At 35.2% G+C, this 20,648-nt stretch overlaps 1 protein-coding gene across 1 annotated transcript; it reads left to right on the top strand.

The window, feature by feature from the left end:
• Window positions 1-19,046: 19,046 nt before the first annotated feature.
• Window positions 19,047-20,315, top strand: LOC127787087 (cysteine-rich repeat secretory protein 38-like). Its single transcript, XM_052314944.1, has 2 exons — window positions 19,047-19,452; window positions 19,833-20,315. Exons 1-2 carry the CDS (start codon window positions 19,112-19,114, stop codon window positions 20,215-20,217), a joined length of 726 nt encoding a protein of 241 aa, XP_052170904.1. The 5' UTR covers window positions 19,047-19,111; the 3' UTR covers window positions 20,218-20,315.
• Window positions 20,316-20,648: the final 333 nt, after the last annotated feature.

The following is a 20,648-nucleotide window of genomic DNA, read 5'->3' on the forward strand; positions in this document are numbered from 1 at the left end:
TGATGAGCTTAAATTTTGCATTAATTTTATTAATATTTATTATTTAATTTAATGCATCTATTCTCCATTTTTTCTATAAGTGAGAGATTCAGAAAACAAAAATCACTGTTGAATTGGTTACAAACCAAGGCCAAGGCATACCTGAACTGACCAAAAACTAGGGGCATTTATTCTCCATTGAATGCCAAAAATATGGATTTTACATATTGACTTTATATTTTATAGATTTATGGGCTTTGTTGTGAAGAATTCAATATTTGGAGCTAATATGGGCAAAATTGGAGAAATTGAACTACATGTGGGCCAAACCTTTAATAGAGAGCTAAAAGAGACAATGATGAAGCATAATCAAGAGGCCCATTAGTCCATGAAGCGTACTCATGGCCTAATCATCTCAAGGGCAAATTGGAGAAGATTTGTGTGTTTGGAGATAAGGCATCATAACTCTCGGATTATGCGGGAAATCTCGATTTGGGCAGGCTTCAATATTTTGAGCATAACTTTCTGCTCTGATATCATAACACCTTTATTATTGTGGCAAATTAAAGGTAAGAGATAGAACGAAGATTCAAATGAAGACATCTGAGTCCAAATCAATTGAGAAAAAGGAGAAATTTGAAATCCTATCCAAACATGATTTGGTTCAAAGATTGATCGCACATATCTTGGCATTTCAGGTGTAACTTATGAACAATTGACGTGATTCTTGGCGCGTTGGAAAGCTAAGACAAAGGATACAAATCTTATGAAGACATCTCAACCCAAGTAGGTTAAAAATTAATCAGAAATCACGTGTACAACGATTGGCAAAAAGCAGTTCCCTAGTCCAACAAGGATTTCAACTCCAATAGGTTTTGGAATACTTAGGTCGGTTTGGGATGGGACTTATATAAACACATTACTCGATTGATTTTGACTATAAACACATTACTCAGTTTGGGACCTATTTTGTCGAGTACCATTATATTGATTGAATATATCAAAATCATCTTCACTTGAGTTTTTACTTCAAAATCTTGAATGAATGTATACTCGTACATTCATTCATTCTTAAGGAACTTTATATCAAAATGATTTTTGCTCAAATATTCAAAGCATTCAAATATTTTTAAACCTTAAGTGTTAAGTCTTTAAATTTCCAAAACATTTGAGTGATGTATAATTTTCACTTATACATTCATTTTTAATAAATGTATTAAGAACTCAAGAACTTGATGTTTATCTCCTAATCATCAAGTATTCAATTTGAACATTCATATGTATTTGAAACACATTTCTTTAACACTTCTACACTTCCAAATCTATTTCTTTTAAACCTTAAGTTTTAAAATGATTACTCAAGTAATGCTATTTTAATAATTGAATAATGCTTTAATTTAAGCTTACTTTATGTATTATTCGATTAACATATGTTCAAATACTTAGGATATCATTTCAAGTCATTCAAAAGTGTTCAAGTATACTTTAAGCACAACACTTCTTTTGATTTCACTTATATGCAATGGACACTTAGATTAATTCTTAAAAACCTAGAGTAACATATTAAAGTTAATCCTATTAAGGTCTATGTATAATCCTATTGAAACTTATGTCTTCTAAGTATTTAGTGGAGAAAATTTATTAAAATTTTGTATTTGATTCTCATCATCAAAATATTCTCAAAATCAAACTCAACAATATATATATTTATCGTTTTGAAGCATATATATGTTTGGGATAAGCATCAAAATCAAGAGTTCAACAATATAATATTCCGTCGTTGATCGCGGGAATATATTTACAAATCTACCCTCAAGTTTCCTTCCCAAAAGAGTCTATTGTGATATGTCATGTGTCCTATCAATCAAAATGTGTTGTGTGGTTTGTCAGGCAAGGTTGACAAATGACCTACTAACTCCATTGCTAGCTACCCAAAGAAATGGTCCACACTTAAGATCTTACCCAGAACTCTAGAACCTTAACTGAGGGATTGAGTTGAGAATCTTGCTTAGTCATTGTGCGCTCCACCTATATAAAGGAGTAAGGTTCAAACAAGTAAAGACAAGGTTCAAATAAGTAAAGAGTCTCTTTAATATCTACTTACACTTCTTCCTAAATACTAACTTCTCAGGTGCTAACTTGATCATTAGAGTCTATATTGGGAGATGGAGTCTTGTCCTTGCAGGAGTTTGAAAGTTAACGTACTTGGTGATCTTCCCAATGGGTTATACTACAGGGCCAAATAGCCTTTTAGAGAGGCATATAGAATATGGTTGAAAAGACCAAAACACCCTCACCCAAAACACAAATTTGACTAGCCTGATGCCACTGCTAGCCCTCGCCTCTCTCCTTTCTCGCTTCTCCCATGGCTGTCGACTGCCGCGCCTCGTCTCACATCGTAGCGAGCATCGCCTCCTAGCCTCGTTGCCTCGCCCCGCCTCGTCGCTGGATGCAGCGATGGACGACGAGGTGAGGTGTTGCGAGGTGGCGAGGCGGTGTGGCGATGTGAAGGGAGGCGTGGTGGTCGACAGTCGGCAACTATGGGAGAAGCGAGAGAGGAGAGAGGCAAGGGATGGGCTCGCGGCCATGGGAGAAGGAGAAGAGCAGAGAGGCGAAGGCTGAGCGGGGGCAATTTTGTCTTTTTGTCCCCTTTCGATAACCCCGTCGGTCACCTTCTCGGACTTTCCAGACTTATCCCTTCCCGATATCATCAGGTAGTATAAATATTAAGTTTCGAAACTTATTATAAAAAAATTAAAAGAATCAAAACTATTTTCTTGAGTTCATATTTCCCAAATTCACCCCCTTCTTATGAAATATCTTAAGCTATTTCACTAACATGAGTTAGTGATAATTATGTAATAGTTAATCCAGTATTTAGTTGATTTTGGATTGCAATCGTGATTTAGGAGAGAGGATTCATTGGTGAAAGTAGAATTTCTATATCTACGTACTATAAATGGGTTGAGATAGCATGGCAACATGCAGAGAGAACTTAGAAATTAACACAATCAACATACTGGAAAGGAAAGAAGAGTAATTCTATCAACAGAATAGGAAGACAATACCTTCAATATATAGGATAAAAAAGATTTCATATCACAATTAATAAGAAAAAAAATATATCCATATATAACAGTGATTTTTTTTTGTTTTATAATAAAAAATTGGAGAATTGCCCATTAAACCTACTAAATAGCATGGTTGAGAGAGAAAAAAATTAATAGTATTTCAATTGTGGGTAAAATTAATATACATTTATTGAACTTTAAAATTGTATTTATTATTTACTCACCGAACTTTAAATTATTACTACTTACTCACTAAAATTTGTTTAACATTAACCATCCATCACTCATTATAATTTTGTCAGATCATTCAAACGAAAAATGCACACATGGCTAACGAAATTTGACATGATAAGGATAAATTTAATATACACTTACTGAATTTTAAAAATGTAACCACTTACTCACTAAACTTTGAATTGTTACTACTTGCTCATTGAACTTTGCTTAACGTCAACCATCCATCACCCGTTACATTACTGTCTGATCTTGAAACACTCGTTATATCACCGTCTAATCTTGGGATTACTACTCTTGTGCTTATGCCCTTGATTTCATAGGGGGAGGTAAATCGCGTGATGTGCCTCGGGGAGGTCAGGGTTCGAACTCACAACTCACTGGAACGACACCAACATATTACGGCCCATCCTTTGCCATTCAAGCTATGCCCCGGGGGCATCATCATCTGATCTTGAAACATATTAAAAGCTTCCTGTATTCATTTGAAATCACTTGCTTCTCAAACCAGAAACCAAAAACTAAACCAATAATTCAAATTAAAAAAGTTACTGATGCAAACCAGAAGTAAAAAAAAGTCTGCTAAGATTTTTTACCTTCTTTAAAAATCAAAAGCTACGATTTTTGTAATAAGTTTTTAGCTATTAGCCTCATTATTGAATACATTTTTGTGAATTTCCTTGTTCGTAATGGAGGTAAAAAATTTGAATAGACCTTTTTTTTATTTCTGGTTTGCATCAGTAGCTTTTTTAATTTGAATCATTGGTTTAATTTTTAGCTTTTGGTTTGAGAAACAAGTGATCTAAAATGAATACAAGAAGCTTTTAATATGTTTCAAGATCAGACAGTAATGTAATGAGTGATGGATAGTTGACATTAAGTAAGGTTCAATGAGCGAGTAATAACAATTCAAAATTCAGTAAGTAAATAGTTACATTTTTAAAGTTCAGTGAGTGAATGTTAAATTTATCCTTCAATTGTTTCAAAATATTTACTTCGAATCATTAAACATGAAATTGTAAATTAGTTATTTACTTGAAAATTAATTAAAATTTATAATTTTATGACTAAATAAAAAATTCAAATCACAAAAAGCATAATTTTATTTGGAATTTGGTGACGAGTCGTCAATATGATAGTTTACCAAAATTCAAAATCCAAATAAAATCATTTAAACGTTTTTAAAATTATCAAACTACAATCGTTTAATAACTTTTTACGATTTGAGTTAGTTTCACTCACACAATTTAAATAGTTTAATGCAAGTACATGCAAATGAGCGGGGGGGGGGGGGGGGGGGGGGGGGGGGGGTGGTGGGCATATGATTATAAGAGAGTGGTTCTAGTGCCCTTATGAGTTGGGCGGGGCGGGGCGGGGGTGTTTCCCCTTATGAGTTGGGCATATGATTATAAGAGAGTGGTTCTAGTGCCCTTATGAGTTGGGCACTAGAACCACTCTAGCTTCTGGTGCCTTCCCTATTCGACTTATTATTCTTTTGATAAAAAATCTAAAAGAAATCTAGGAAATTAAGTCAAAGGGCTGCCCAATTGTTAATATTTTTTATTAAATAATTGAATAAAAAATATATTTTTTTTATTTTTTCAACTTTATACTATAAACTACAAAATACTATTTTTAATATTTTCTAAAAATAAATGTTAAGACAGTTTAAAATATAAAATATTAAGACATCTTTAATTATAAAATTAAAATTAAAACCGAAAACTTGTTTTTAATGAATCTGCACGTACGCTGTCTATATGTATATGGACAAAACCATTTATAATAAGTTGGTGTTTTCGCATGTGGAAAGCATAATATATTAATATATACCAAATGATGAATTAATGGGGTTTGGGGTACCCCAATATATATAATTCCTGCTCTCTCGGTGGAGATTGGTCCCAACCCACCCACTTTAAGTGCTCACAGCTGCACTGCCTTCTTCATCTTCAAATCCTTAAATAATAATGATATGACGAATGGAGGGGGAGTTTAGGGTACTCCAATATACTTAGCTTAGTGGAGATTGGTCCAAACCCACTCAACTGCACAAATTAAGCTGCACTACCTTCATCCTTAAATCCTTAACCATTATTTGACCTTAACATATTTATTTCATTTAAAAATAAATTAATGAGGTGAACTTAATCCAACCATATATTTATATATATATATATTACTAAATGAGTCTGTATAATGTATGGGTTTAAAGGTATAAATTATATTCAGATTGAAATGAACTTTTTTTGGTAATTTTAAAATAAATTTAAATATTTTATTGTCAGTAAATTAATTTCCTAAAATTATAGTGAAAATTTTTATAATAGTAATTTGTAGTAATTATTTTTTTTATTTAGATAAATTTATTTACAATCATAAAAATTCTTTTGAATTTGCTTTAAGATGACAAATTGATTTCAAATAATAAAAATTAGAAAATAGATATTGTAGCGGGGGCTGGTCAGTCGTGTGGGAAAGCGTCACTTGTGTAGGAAAGCGTCACTTGTGTAGGACAACGTCCCAGCTTAAATATAGCCTCATGTCCCTTGGGGCATAGTTTGGATGACAAATGATGGGTTGTGATATGCCAATGTCATTCCGTTGGTTGCAAGTTCAAACCCTGATATCTTGGAGGCACATCTTGCGATTTACCCTTTCTAGTGATTATAAGATATGCCCTAACATGGCATAAGGACACTCTACATGTACAAGGTGCTGAAAGACAATTCCCCGGGAGAACATCTCTTTTATAAGATATGCCCTAACAAGTAATTTTGGCCGAATCTACACTTAGCTTTGTTAGTAACCTCAACCGTGTAACCTTTGATTCTGTATATTTTCGATCTGCAGAGACGCAAGTGCGAACTTCTCCAAGTCGGTCCACACGATCAGCCATTTCCACGATTTCCCAAGTCGGCTAGCAACTTGGACGGCTTTTTTTTTAGAGAACTCAAAATTTTCCACACCTTTTCATCTTATGAAGTAGCATATTTATAGAAAAAAAACCCTAATCATACCATAACAATAAAACCCTAAACGTTTTAGGGCTGGGTTTTAATCATATTGAACTGGTTCTCTCTTTTAATTATGAAACGAGCTTGATCTAAGTGTGTGGCCCCTTAGGTCTATCATTAGACTAGATGTAGGACCCAACTCTATTGGGCTTCTTAAGGGCCAACTTATTGGTTTAATTTAAACACATCTTATGGACTTCTTAATTAAACTTTTTAATTAATAGTTTTAGAATTAATCATATTAATTCTAAAATCCCTATATATCATAGTTAACGTCTAGCAACATGCCATGAATACCTAACCAATGATGAAATAGATGCAGACCTTATTAATTGCAATTACTATACAGTAAAATTCTTTCATCAGTCAATATCCCGATTGAATGTAGGGTATGGTTTTATGTTGAACCCTAACTATTCAATAACTATGTATCCATTCCAAATTTATGACTTGATAGGTGAAATCAAAACACATTTTGATTTCCACCTCACCTTGGCCAAAGATTTCCAGTCATGAAATTATAGGAATACATAGGACATCCTCTTATCTCGACGATAAGTGATGAATCCGTTATTGACATTCATAAGCCTTCATATGTGACAAGGCCATGTCTAGTGACAGTTTGTTAACGATTCCTTTAGAATCCAAACAACACCAAGGTCTAACCAGTCAAATATAAGATTACCATGATATCTCAAGTCTAAAGACCAGTCTGCACAATTGCAACACAAGAATTTCAATTCGACATTGAACAATAACTATTAGGAATTCTATAGCGGGTCCGTTCAGTGTATTTATTTTTCTAATAAGCACCCACTTATATGCACTAGTGTCTCCACACCAATGTCTATGAAACAAGACAATCTCCTGATTGAGCATACATCATATATACTAGTTTATCCAAGTTATTAGTGCTCATTCCTAATAACTCTATAACTAGGAATATTTAAGATCAAGGCTTTTAAGGAATATGTTTTATGTCGTCATCTCTATGCACGGCCATATTCTATAAGTCTATTTGATCTATGAACTTGGTTAAGTATAGATTGCAATAAATGATAACGATAATCATTAATGACAAATAAAAACATAATGCCTTTATAATAACAATTGATTGAATAAAAAGAATTACAATAAAAAGTATGATCTTTTACATAAAATATAATTGACTTGTACGGCATAACACTACTAAGCATGTTACGTCAAATCACTCTTCATGCGTGCCCATGAGAACTCTCTAGCCACTTGTCCTTATCCCCTCAATTTGAGATATAAATAAGGGTTTATGCCTCTCGTTTAAACGATCCTACATTCTAAATCTAAGATCCGAAATATGAGAAAACCCTAAAAATTGGAACATAATGCACATTTACTTACCCTAAGAATACTTGTCATTAAATCTACTTGTTTAACTGTTGACTTACTTCTTTAACATGCTGATTGATTTAAGCATCGAAGGATCATGTGAGACACTTCCCTACGTACCTTCTAATTGCATTTCAATCTTGTAGAGCACTTGTTCTTTCACAATATCTCCTCCAAGATGATGACGTCCTTATCTCAAACAAAGATTATTTCATCTCCTCGATGAGGGAGCTTTTTCCTCACAAATACTAGAGGTGTCCCTCACAATGACACTTGCATCTTCAAGCCTTTGGAGTTGCTTATCCAAGAACTAAGGTCATATTTCACATCGCAAACAACTCCTCAAGGATAATCCTCACAAACTTTCTAAGGACATCTCAATTCCTCGAGGACTATTTTCACAACCCCTTAGTGACTATTTCCACAACTCCTTGGGGACTATTTTCTCAACTCCTCAAGAACTATCCTCACAACTCCTCGAGGACCATTCTCCCAATTTCTCGAGGACAATCCTTCTTCATTCTTTCACAATGTTGATCTTCTCATGCGACAGCTGTGCCCTACCTCAACAATGTCCAGTTTCTCACGACTATAAATTTTAATTGTTGTATTTTGACAACAACATACTATTAAATAAACTCACACAATTTGCATGTTTAAATGTATAAATTATATTTATATAAAATCTATAATTTTTTTTATCTTAAAATATAATTTAAATATGTTATTGTCAATAAATTATTTTTTTTTTGAAATTTTAGGTGACTTATAAAATATCAATAAGTATTAAGTGTAATATAGATATGCTTGTTTTTGGGTGAAGGCCCATATATAGTATAGTTGCACAAAAATGAAATAAAGTATATAGGCTGATGTGTTAAATTAGTTTTTTTATTTTAGTTTACAGGTAAATGAATTATTTTATTTAAAAAATAATCAAATAAATTATTGTACCTTTTAGGCCTGGATCTATCATTACCATTATAGCAAATATTAGTGTGACACCATTAAATGACCATTTAATTCTATTAGAGTAAGTGTCAAAATGACCTTTGTATTTTAAGAAAGAGCTTAATAATTAAATGGTTGTTTTTTCAAACTCGATGTCACATTAGTTATTATGGTAGAGAGAGGTGGGGAGAAACTATTTTAATTCTTTGGATGGAGTAAAAGCAAGGTGACTTAATTCAAGCCTAAATGGAGATTCAAAAAACATGCTACAATCTCAATCGCCTCAAGATGTAAAAAGTTTAGATTGTGATCACGAATATTAAAATGTAAATTTGGGTATAATTTTTAAGCTAAGGTTTGATTGGAGATAAAGTTGACATCATTAATAGAATTAAAATTGATGATGCGGAAGCCGATCACCCCCTCCAATAAGAAACTAACAGTTGGCGAGGGTCCCCCCGCTCTTTCTCCTTCCAAGTCCTTTCTATGACCAGAGTTTCTCCCTGTGGCAGATTCTTCTTCATCTTCCCTTTGTTGGGTCTCTGCACCCCTCGCCACGCCTATGGATACCATGTAACATTCTCAGGCTTAACGCAAATCTTCTCGCACTTCTCTTACCTCATTAGTTGTGGGGAACTTCACCATCATGTGATAAGTGTTAGGAATAGCTTGAAGAGCGTTGATGCCTGACCTTCCCAGAATCATGTTGTAAGCTGCAAGCACGTCTACCACTAAGATATTTAGCATGACCTGAAAGGTTCGGGAACCCTTTCCCAAAATCAACGAAAGCTGAATGACTCCATCAGAATACACTGCTTCCCCATCAAATCCAACCAAGGAGACACGCACTACAAAAAAATTGATTTTTTGCGGCGGTTCTAAAAACCGCCTCAAAATGTGGTATTTTGCGGTGATTTCTTTAAAATTTTACTGCGGTTGGTTTTCAAAAACCGTCGCAAAATTAAAAAAAAATTAAATTTAGCAGCGGTTTTTTAAAAACCGCCGCTAAATTTAAAAAAAATTAAATAATTTAAAATTAAAATTAAATTAACATTTGCGGCGGTTTTCAAAAACCGTCACAAAATTCAAAAAAAATTAAATTTAGTAGCGGTTTTTAAAAAACCACCGCTAAATTTTTTTTTTAAAAAATAATTTAAAATTAAAATTAAATTAACATTTGCGGTGATTTTCAATAACCGCCGCAAAATTCAAAAAATATTAAATTTAGCGGCGGTTTTTGAAAAATTGTCGCTGAATTTAAAAAATTAAATAATTTAAAATTAAAAATAAAATAAAATAATTCATTAAAAAATAAAATTTAGCGGCGGTTTTCGAAAACCGCCACTAAATTGAAAAAAAAATTAAAATTAAATAAAAATCTGAAATATTAAAATTCATTATTTTCATTAAAAAAATTAAATTTTGCTTAAGAAAATAATTAAAAATTATATAAATATAAAATCTTAAAAATAAATATAAAATTTCATTTAAATTAATAGAAAAATTTATTAAAAATATAATTTAAAAAAATAAAAATAAATTTAAAAAAAAATTAATATATAAAATTTTAATAGTTTTTAAAAAATATATAAAATCTTCTTTTTTATTTTTAATCAATTAATTTATTTAATTTAACTCAATTAATTTATTTTTAATTTATTCTATTATTCTTTTAAAAATAATCAATTAATAAATATTTTTAATATATATTAAAAAATATAAAATATAATTTTGAAAATTAGTTGTTAGATTAGTATATAATATATATATGTGCATATATGTTAAGGAGTTCTTCGTAGATCAGGCTATTCGCGTGCGTGCGCGCGCACAAGATGTCTTGGGTTCGAAACTTGGGGAGAGCATGCTGGGATTTAATTTCCAGCATCGCCACGTGGCGGGGCGAGTGGGTCGGGCGCGTGGCAGGCTGGCTTGTGCAGGCCGTAAAAAAATAAAATTTTAATTTTAGCGGTGGTTTCAAAACCGTTGCTAAAATTAACAATTTAATTTTTTTTTATTAATTTTAGTGGCGGTTTTGAAATCGCCACTAAAATTAATTTTTTTTAATTTTTAAAAAAATTAAAAAAAATAAAATTTTAATTTTAGCGGCAGTTTCAAAACCGCCGCTAAATATTATAGAAACCGCAGCAAAATTTAAAATTAGCGGCAGTTATTCTAGCGGTTGTTGAAAACTACCGCTAAACACTCCGCGACGGCTGACTTAACGGTGGTTTTCAAAACTGTCGCTAAAATACTTAGCGGCGGTTAAAAATAGCCGTTAAATGCAGAAAAAACCGCCGTTAAATGCTAATTTTTTTGTAGTGACGGGCCAGTTTCAGCTGCTTTATTCGGTATCCCATGCCCAAGAAGGCTTGCCTGTATAAGATCTCCAAGGAACTACCCGGGTCTACTAGGATTCGCCAAAGCTCCCACTTTCCAAGTTTGACTATTATCACTAGTAGATCGTTTCGGTTAGGTTATCTCAGGAGGTCGCTATCTAAAAAAGAGATCGTCTCCCATTTCCTCAACCTTTTCACCCCCAGAGGTTCGGTTCACTCCCGATTCCTCCTCGCCCTTCGCTCTTGGGACTTCCCCCACCGCGAGGGTATGGAACACTGAAGGTGATGTTCTTCTGCTTGCAGTGGTCTCTCATTCCGGGGTGAATTCTGAATGCAATCCCGCTCTTCAGCTCGGTCTTGCCTGGGAGGAGGACTTTGCGAACGCCGCTCTCGCCCTTTTCGGGGATCAGCTTCCCTGGCCACAAAACTTGTAACAGCCCGCCTTCTCGGGCGTGTTATGTCTTAGGAAATTTGGTCTATTTTTTTTTTAAATATTATTTCTAAAATTCCCTAAGACCTTATCTATTGTTAGACGAGATGTGTACACTAGAAATTAAATGCAAAGCGGAACCTGAATCGAACCTACTCATGACAAAACATACATGTATAACTGGACATAGCATTTATTACAAAATTATTACATAAGTTACTAAAATACAACAAATGTACATAATGCTTAAACTATTTAATATCATGGCACATTTCCTTGTTTCCTGACGTCTCATGTCACTACACATCTCCAACCTCGGTATCATCACTGCAAATCCCGATTGGAACGTTGAATGTTCTAGGGGCAAACCTAGGTTAGATAATGAACCATCTAAATAAGGGTACCAAATGCAATGTCATGAGTGTATGCAATGTCTTTCATCGTAGGTGTCAACTGCACCCCTTATGCTGCCTATCATTTTAGCGGCCACTTCTTTCGAAGCCGGGGTGTATGGGTGTACCCTTGATAAGGCAGCGGTGCCAGTTCGTACTCCCTACGGCCTCATATGCGTGTGATCAACAGTATCAACGTGTAATTATGCATTTCATAATCATGTCATTGATGCACTCTACATGATGATTTCATATCATTGCATGCCAATATGATAAACCATTCACAAAATTTATGACTGTACTAAGTTTAAGGGGTAAACTTACAGCTAAATTGTCTCGAAAGGCGTGGCGGTCTCGAAAATTGTGTTGGCGGCTATTTCTTAATCTTCTCGTCCTTGAGAATTCCTAAAATATTAAACTTATTTTTAGAATATCATTCATAATTTCTTCTATTTTTTTTTCTTTTATTTCTAAATCCTATTTTCTCAAAAATTGAATAAAAATTATCTAAACTTTCAAAAATCTAATTTCTCTTTACTAATATTCCTCAAACCATATTTCTAGTATTCTGCAATTTTCATGGAATTTTCCAACTTAAATTCCTATTTTTCCCTTATTTCCTAATAGCTAAATATATAATTATTACATAATAATTATCTAATCTTTCATTTTATTCAATTTATTTTCACTAATATTTCTTAAATAATACTTCTAACACTCTAAAATTTTCTTGAAATTTTTTGAATTAAAATCCTATTTTTTCTTTATTTTCATAATAGAAAAATCTGCTTAATTAATTAATAAATTTAGCATTTCAAGAAAATTCTACACTAAATAAATCATAAACAACATTTCGGATTTAATAAAAAAAAAATTTCAAAATTTTTTCTTTTATCTTTTTCTTTTTATTTCTTTTCTTTTCTTTTTCTTTTCTTTTTTTCTATTTACTGACGGGCGCGTGGGCTGCACGCGCCGTCTTCCTACTCGCGGGCGCGTGCAGCCCACGCGCCCGAGGTAGTTTCTTCTTCGGCAACCCTTTGGCCGCCGGCGTCCCCTACGGGCTTCAAAGCTTCAAACGAAGCTTCCTTTCCTCTTCATTTCGACCTTCTGAACCCAAATATAGCATCAAATTTTTGAAAAAAATGACCGGACATACCTTGATTTGTCGGTCGAAGCCTCGGCTCCGGCGGGCTGTGTGTTTTCCGGCGAAGCTTGATTCGCCTCTTTCTCTGCTCCGTTGGCCACCAAAATGACCAGAAATGATGCCTACGACTCAAAGACCAAGAACCCACTCACAAATCCCTCAAACCCTTCCCCAAACACTTAATCTAAGCTTCAAGTTTTCGGATGCATTGGCTTGTTCGAACTTGGCTATTTATAGCCAAAAACCCCGTCGAAAATGTCAAATCAAAACCCCACGTGGCCGGGAAAGCCATACCACCAGTCACTCGGCCATTAATGCCCCCCCTCCTGCTCTGAAATCCGATCGCAGGCGCAGCCATGCTCTAGCCGCGCACTGCTCTGCAAAATCCGGATTTTTTGGATTTTTTTTTATTACATAGATATCTATATATATGTATATCATATACGGATTTTGTACTTACATACATACTTACATATACTATACATTTTTACCTTATTACATATTTATTTATTCTTACATACTTATATAATTTCTAGCATAAACATACTTGAGCTAAATAAATTAGTCATATAAACATAATTTAATTTAAACCAAATTAATTACATAAACTTAATTTAATAAATTGTCTACATATCATATAGACTAAATTTATTACATGAGCATAATTTAACTTATTCAATGTGACTTAGGGTATTACAAAACTCTTGAGGAAACCTCGATTGATGAGCTCTTGGATCTCCTCTTTTAACCGGTGGCATTTCTCCGTATCATGGTCATGATCTCGATGGAAGTGACAATACATATTCCGATTCCTCTTATTGGACGATGTCTGCATAAGCAGTGGCTTCTTGAAATAGTCCTTTCCCTCAATAGTGGCGAGGATCTCCGCTCTAAGAGCATTCAAGGAAGTGAAACTACTTAATTCCCACTAAGGATGGGGCTTCTCTTTGCGATCCTCTTTTCTACCTTCACCCTTATTCTCTTCAGAATGCTTCTTCTTCTCTTTCTTCTCGGTGTACTTAGCTCTTTTCGTCTGCATAACTTCTTTGGTATTAATATACTTTGTTGCTCGACCAAGAATATCTATGAAAGTGAGTGGGGGAGTTTTGGCCAATGACTGAGCAAAGGGACCGGGCCTTAGGGCATTCTAAAATGCCACAATCGCGACACTATGGTCGAAGTTCTCAATACTTAAAGCCTCTTTATTAAACCTTCAAACGAAATCCTTCAAGGATTTGCTCTAATTCTGCTTTAGGCTGACAAGAGTCATAGTAGACCTCCGATGCCTCCGAAGAGGCACAAAATAAGCCAAGAAACTACTCCAAAGTTGCGCGAAGTTAGCTATTGAGCGATGAGCTAGATTTGAGTACCAAGCGCGCGCATGCCCCTCAAGTGTAGCCAAGAAGACTCTACACTACATTGCATTGGATGCATCCTGCACCATCATATGAGAGGTAAAGAGATCCAGGTGATCCATCGGGTCAGTAGTCCTCGCATAGGGCTTGATAGCCTGAATGCAAAGACGCTCGGGTGGCACCACAACCATAATCTCTGGGCTAAGGGGCTGGTTCACAACCGTCCCACGGGACTCTCCTTGTTTCGATTTTAAAGCTACAATCTCCTTCTCTAGATGACGCAACCTCCTTTCTTGCTACTGCGCATGCAACATGCTAAAAGATTCATTGGCTTCCCCATGTCCATCTTCTTGTCCCCATCCTCGAGGATTCGTCTCACACGGATAAGATCCTTCCTCTAGTGGGGGCTCCTGCCTTCCCCCAGCTTTAGAATAATTGGTTTGCTGGTGCTGGTGGTCTAGAAAGTTGATAAGCAACTTCGTTAGACGTTGGACCTGAGTCTCCAAAAGTGCAATCCGATCAGGCGGGGGAAGAGGATTGTCTGGGCTACAGTCCCTCCCCTACTGGCTCCTCGGGGGATTATTCTAACTCAGCTCTGGGGCAGGGTTATTGTAACGCCCCTCTCCTACTTACGGGTGTTACTCGTGAACAATTACCCAAATTATCCACCTGCCCGGCCTTAGGTGAAGGGTGGACTATGTTTCAAGATGAAACGCTCTAGGTGGAAACTAAGCTCGTCCTTCCCTTCCCTCATTCCCAGGATTCACCAGCGAAAGTGGGCTTTAACCACACCGCATTGGCTAAAAAGAAAACTCATGAAAATGCCCAATCGCTGTTTCTTATTTATATTTAATTCTTTTCCCATCCAAGAATTTACCGGGCTCCATAAATCACCATTTAAAACTAATCCATTGATTGATTACCACTTTTGGAGGAAAAACTCAAATTTTTAATTTTCCAAAAATTTTGGCATTTTCTCCAAAAATGCCCGAAAATCCCTTTATTTTTGAAAACTCCTCCGGGGCCCAAATTCAATTTAGAAATGGCCCAAAATCTCCAAAAATCCAATTGTTTTTAAAAAAATTGGCCGACAGGGCCCGTTGGCCCGCGCGGGGCCCCGCTGGGCGCTGGCCGCGCTCGGCTGCCCGCGGGCGCTCGCCCTCTTACGCGCGCGCGGCCGCCCATGTGGCCCCGCCCGCGCGCAGGCTGCTACCTGCTTCCAAATGTTTTTTTTTTTTTTCTTTGAGCTTCCCAACTCCCAATTTTCCAGAAATTTCACACACCTCTAAATGCATCAAATCCTCCACTTTTCTCATTGCAAGGCCTTATTTCTCAAACAAAACCCTTCTTAATCTTTATTTATTACAACATACCTTAACAATGAGACTTACATCACAACTTAGGCTTCAAATGCCATAAGCCAACATCTCATCTTAATATAAAATCAAATACTCTCAAGTTATGAAATACACACACATGATCTTAGGCTTTAACAAACCATTAATAATCAAGTTAATTTACATCTCATGTCTCAAACACAATAACATAGGCTTCCATAAGCCATAACCTACACTTGAATCTTTTTTTCCAAGCTTCCACATGCCATTCCACCATTTCTTTTACTTTACCATGCTTTCACAACCTACATGTGAGGGTAAAAACCTCATGAGCTATTAAGCTCAATAAGGGTGCATATGCAAAGTAAATACAAGCATAACAAGTCTATGTAATGCAAATGCATGCATGCATGCATGGTTAGGTCATTCCATCCTCACAACCCAACATGGTTTGAGGCATTAACCTACCATTTCTTTCCCACCCCCATGGCCATAGGTCTCATGAACAAATAAAGCATGCAAAGAGATACATAAAGGTTTATGCAACCTACTTACAATGCAATGCAAGACCACCTCCACATGGGGCCATCCCTTACCTCATTCTTCTCTTTGAATCTTCAAAAATCTCCTTGCTTCATTGCCTTAAACCTTTGCTCTTTCTCAAGAACCTCTTCTTTTCTTTGAAGCTTCAAGAATCATTTAGCTTCAATTCCCACTCTTCTCCTTAAGAGCTCCTTAAAACAAAATTTTAAAGTAGCTAAGCTACCAAATAAAGAAGTGGAAGAAACTTAAACAAGCCTAAGGAAAATACTTACATTCTTCTTTTTCTTCTTCTCTTCATTTATTTCTTCCATGAGAGATTTCTTCCTATCTCTCTTCTTTCTTCCTTCAAGACACTTCAAATGGCAAAAATTTGAGACTAAAGCACTCTATTCCTTTTTATACTAGATTTCCCATATTTCAAGAATGCATCCTAGCCATTAAATTTATTTGGTGAGAATAAACCCTCACCCTCCAAACTAACACAATCCATGGCATTAAGTCTTGCTTAAAATCCACCATTGGATCTTTTCTCACTTTACAAGACAACATCTTAGCCATCCAAGGAAGCACAATCCATGTGCTTTGCTAGGTTTTAATCCTAGCCTTTGATTTAATTTGGAGATTAAATCTCCACCTTCCAATCATTTCTCTTTAAAATTTCTCCACCCATTTGGCAATCCATGCCAACTTCCAAGATTTAATGGCAACCCTTGGATCACTTTCCCATTTCAAGAATTAATCTCATCCTTTGAAATATCCTTTCTTTCCCATTTAAATTAATGAGACTATTTTCCACCATCACATGAGAGACCACTTGAAAGACATAAAAGCTTTTCTTCTCATTTAAATAAATCCCACAATTTTTCAAGCATTAATGGGTGACCATTTTCTCATTTTTTATTAGATTTATTTAATTCTCATATTTTCCAAGGCATTAATGGTGACCATTTACCATTTTCTTTTGGATTTTCTTTAATCCATATAATCATGCCTCTCATTAAATGCTTGAAAGACCAATTAACATTTCTTTTGCATTTAATTAATTCACCCAATTATACTTGAACCACAAAATGCCAAGTGTCACAACAAGACTCTAACCTTGGCTTCCAAGTTTAATCTCATCTCTCCAAGTGGCATTACCACATTAATTCACAACTTAGGGAAAATATAATTATTCTCCTCAAATAATTTAATATCCACCATTTTCCCTATTTCCAAAATTAAATTTCCTTTATGGAATTAAATTCCAAAATTCCCAAATACTCTTTGTGAATTTATTAATCCCATATATCTCCACATAAATTCCAAATTGGGATTTTTATTCACTTACACACCTAATTCCACATAGGAATTATTTTTAATTTATCAAAATACCCTTTATTGGATTTCTCCATCCAAATGACCAAAATACCCCTCTCATAGGGCAACCTCAATATCAAGGATCCAACACCTTCTCAAAGGCATTTTTGGAATTTTTTCACTTTCTTTCTCATTCTTTTAACACCTGTAACACCGGGTGTTACAGTTATTGCCAACAACTCGAGATTGGTGCCTTTTTGTTGCCATTAAGACAGAGAAGGAACCTAAACGTCAAGGTAAAGTGTACTAGAGAGATATAAAGAAAGTGCCTCGGCCCCACGGTGGGCACCAAAATGATAATGTGGAAGCCGATCACCCCCTCTTGCCTCAGACCAAGTACCTACAAAAGATGAAGTCGGGGACTTGCTCCCCCGTGATCACTCTGACGATCAAGTCAGTTCACTGGTTTATCATAAGCTTTAAGTATGTAGTAGAGAACTTAGAGGAAAAAGACAAGAATCCCTTACTCATCTTGGTTGCCTTCTTTTATCCTCTTGCCAAGATAAGAATTCTCTTTTTGAATCCTCAAAATCCGGATCCCGTCCCTTGCGAAGCCATGATCTTAATGATATGGATATGGTTATCTATTTCGAGAAGCTCAGGATAATCCCCACCTCCGTGATCTTCAGAACGATGATTGAAGTCGAGAAATCTGGGGAATCTTCATTGAACAATAGATTAGTCAGTTTTGTTGAGACGCATCTGCCACGTGTCCCTCCCAAACTTTGGCTGGATGACGATTTTAGATTGGGCTCCCGGCAAACACGTGTCTTTGCTATTACTAGTTGTATTCTCGGGTTATAGGAGTAATTATGAACCCGAGGGCATTTTTCCTCATCATTGATATTTTCTAATAGTTTTAAGATAATATCAACTATAATGACTAAAGTGATTATAATGATTTATTTAAACAGTTTTAAAATATAATGGCCAATTTTCCCTAAAACCAAGATATAATGGTCAGTTTAGTATTTCACCTTGATAGAATTAAAGGACCATCTAAGGATGTCAAGACTAACATTTATTGCAAGAAAACATAATTTTAAGTCTAAAAATATAAAAATTATTTGACCAATTTTAAAATGAGAAGACGAATTTAACACTTTGGCCAAGTATATACATAAACAATCATAAGCATGCTTCCCAGGTTTGCAGCAACCATAAGTTTCCACTGAACGTAGTTAATTAATTAATCTCTTCAAGTTGCTTGATCCATAGCATTAATTAGTGATATTCATTTTAAGTGGGCGAATAAGAAGAAGCTTGAGAAGATTGCCACTAAGAGCATATCTCTCAATATCTTCAATCTCAAACAACTCCATTGTTGACATTCTGCCAATTGATTGCTATGGATATGACTTATACACACACTTATGGAGAAAATAATTGGTAATTAACTTCAATTAATTATAAGATAAAGTATTAATTACAAAATGGATATAAGATTGTGTTACTACAAAATAAAATATATATATATATATAGATAGATAGATAGATATATACTTGTTCCTATATAAAGCAATGAGTTTTTTGAAGACTTAATTGAACCAGCCATTATCACAAACAACATCAATACCCATATTCCATTTTCCATCCACATGCATTTCTCAAAGCCATTAATCCCGTTTTGGCTCTCCTTTTGCCTCTTCTTCTTCCCCACCACCGTTCTCTGTGCAGGCCCTCTCTACCGCATTTGCTTTGGTAGCAACTCATCAAGCGCCATCTATCAATCCAACGTGAATGACCTAGGAAACCTCCTCCAAGACAAAGTTGCTCAAACTGGATTTGCAGTCGCCTCCGTCGGGAACGGCGAAAACCGAGCCAACGGCCTAGCCTTGTGCCGGGGTGATACCTCAAGCTTGCCCTGCAAAACTTGTGTTGCTGAGGCGAGCAAAAGGCTCAGAGATCGTTGCCCGACCAGGGAAGGAGCCATCATATGGTACCGTTAAAGATACGATCAAATTAGTTTAGGTGTGAATTATATATATTAATTAGGTATCTTTGTTTTAGGTTTACTATCAAAGTTTAGTCCTCGCTTAGGTTTCATTAGGTTTACCTTTATGTTGTTTTTATAGTTTATGAATACCCTTTACATCAACTATATTATTCAGTTTAATTCAAGGGAAAATGATTTTTTTTAATGAATATAGAGGCCAAATTCATATTTCGAGGAGGGTGACTCAACTTCCAATGGATAGGCAGAATAGGCTTTTCACCTCCTCGAAATATAAATTCAACTTATGAATATTTGTAATTTCTATCACCATCCCAATTCAATACACATTTTTATTATTTTGGATCTGCTGTTTTTTCTAATAGGTATGATAACTGCCTCTATAAGTACTCGAACGAGGAGTTCTTCGGGGACATTGACAAGAAGCACAAGTTTTATATGGTCAACACCGAAGACGTGAAAGATCCGGAGGTTTTTAACATGAAAACAAAGAACTTGCTGAGCCAATTGGTGAGCAAAGCTTATGTGAACCCAATGCTGTATGCTGCTGATGAGGTAGAGCTTGATGAATCAAAGAAGCTCTATGGGCTGGTGCAATGCACAAGAGATCTTTCGAGAAGTAACTGTAAGAAGTGCCTTGAAGATGCAGTGGATGAGCTTTTAGATTGCTGCGATGGAAAAGAAGGAGGAAGAGTGGTTGGTGGCAGTTGTAACTTTAGATATGAGATCTACCCTTTCCTTAACAATTAACAAGTAGTTTGAAGAAAAACATATAAACATGCTTGCTCAGTTTAGATTAGGCATGTATACATATATTTTAAATAATATATAATAATTTTAAATAATAACTCTATGGGGTTTTATACTTTGATGGGTTTTTATGTTGACTTCTCCAAAATCCTATTTCTCCACTCCATTCTCAAGCTTGAATTCAATTTCATCTATTACTATCCCTCCCCTAGTTTTGTTCTCAATCCCTTTCTTCTATCTCTTGTGCCTCGATATCTCTTTAAGAAGATTGGGTTCTAGAGATTGAAACCTAGCAAACATCAAGTCTAAGATTGAATTTGGAACATATTGATGTTAAGTCCTAATATTTGGAGCCCAACAAAGTTAGTTTTTAGAGATTGAAGCCTAATATTGTAATGACCTGTTAGTGGGTCTAGGGCGCTATTAATATT

This window comes from Diospyros lotus, chromosome 12 (assembly GCF_014633365.1).
Source record: "Diospyros lotus cultivar Yz01 chromosome 12, ASM1463336v1, whole genome shotgun sequence".
NCBI lineage: Eukaryota > Viridiplantae > Streptophyta > Magnoliopsida > Ericales > Ebenaceae > Diospyros > Diospyros lotus.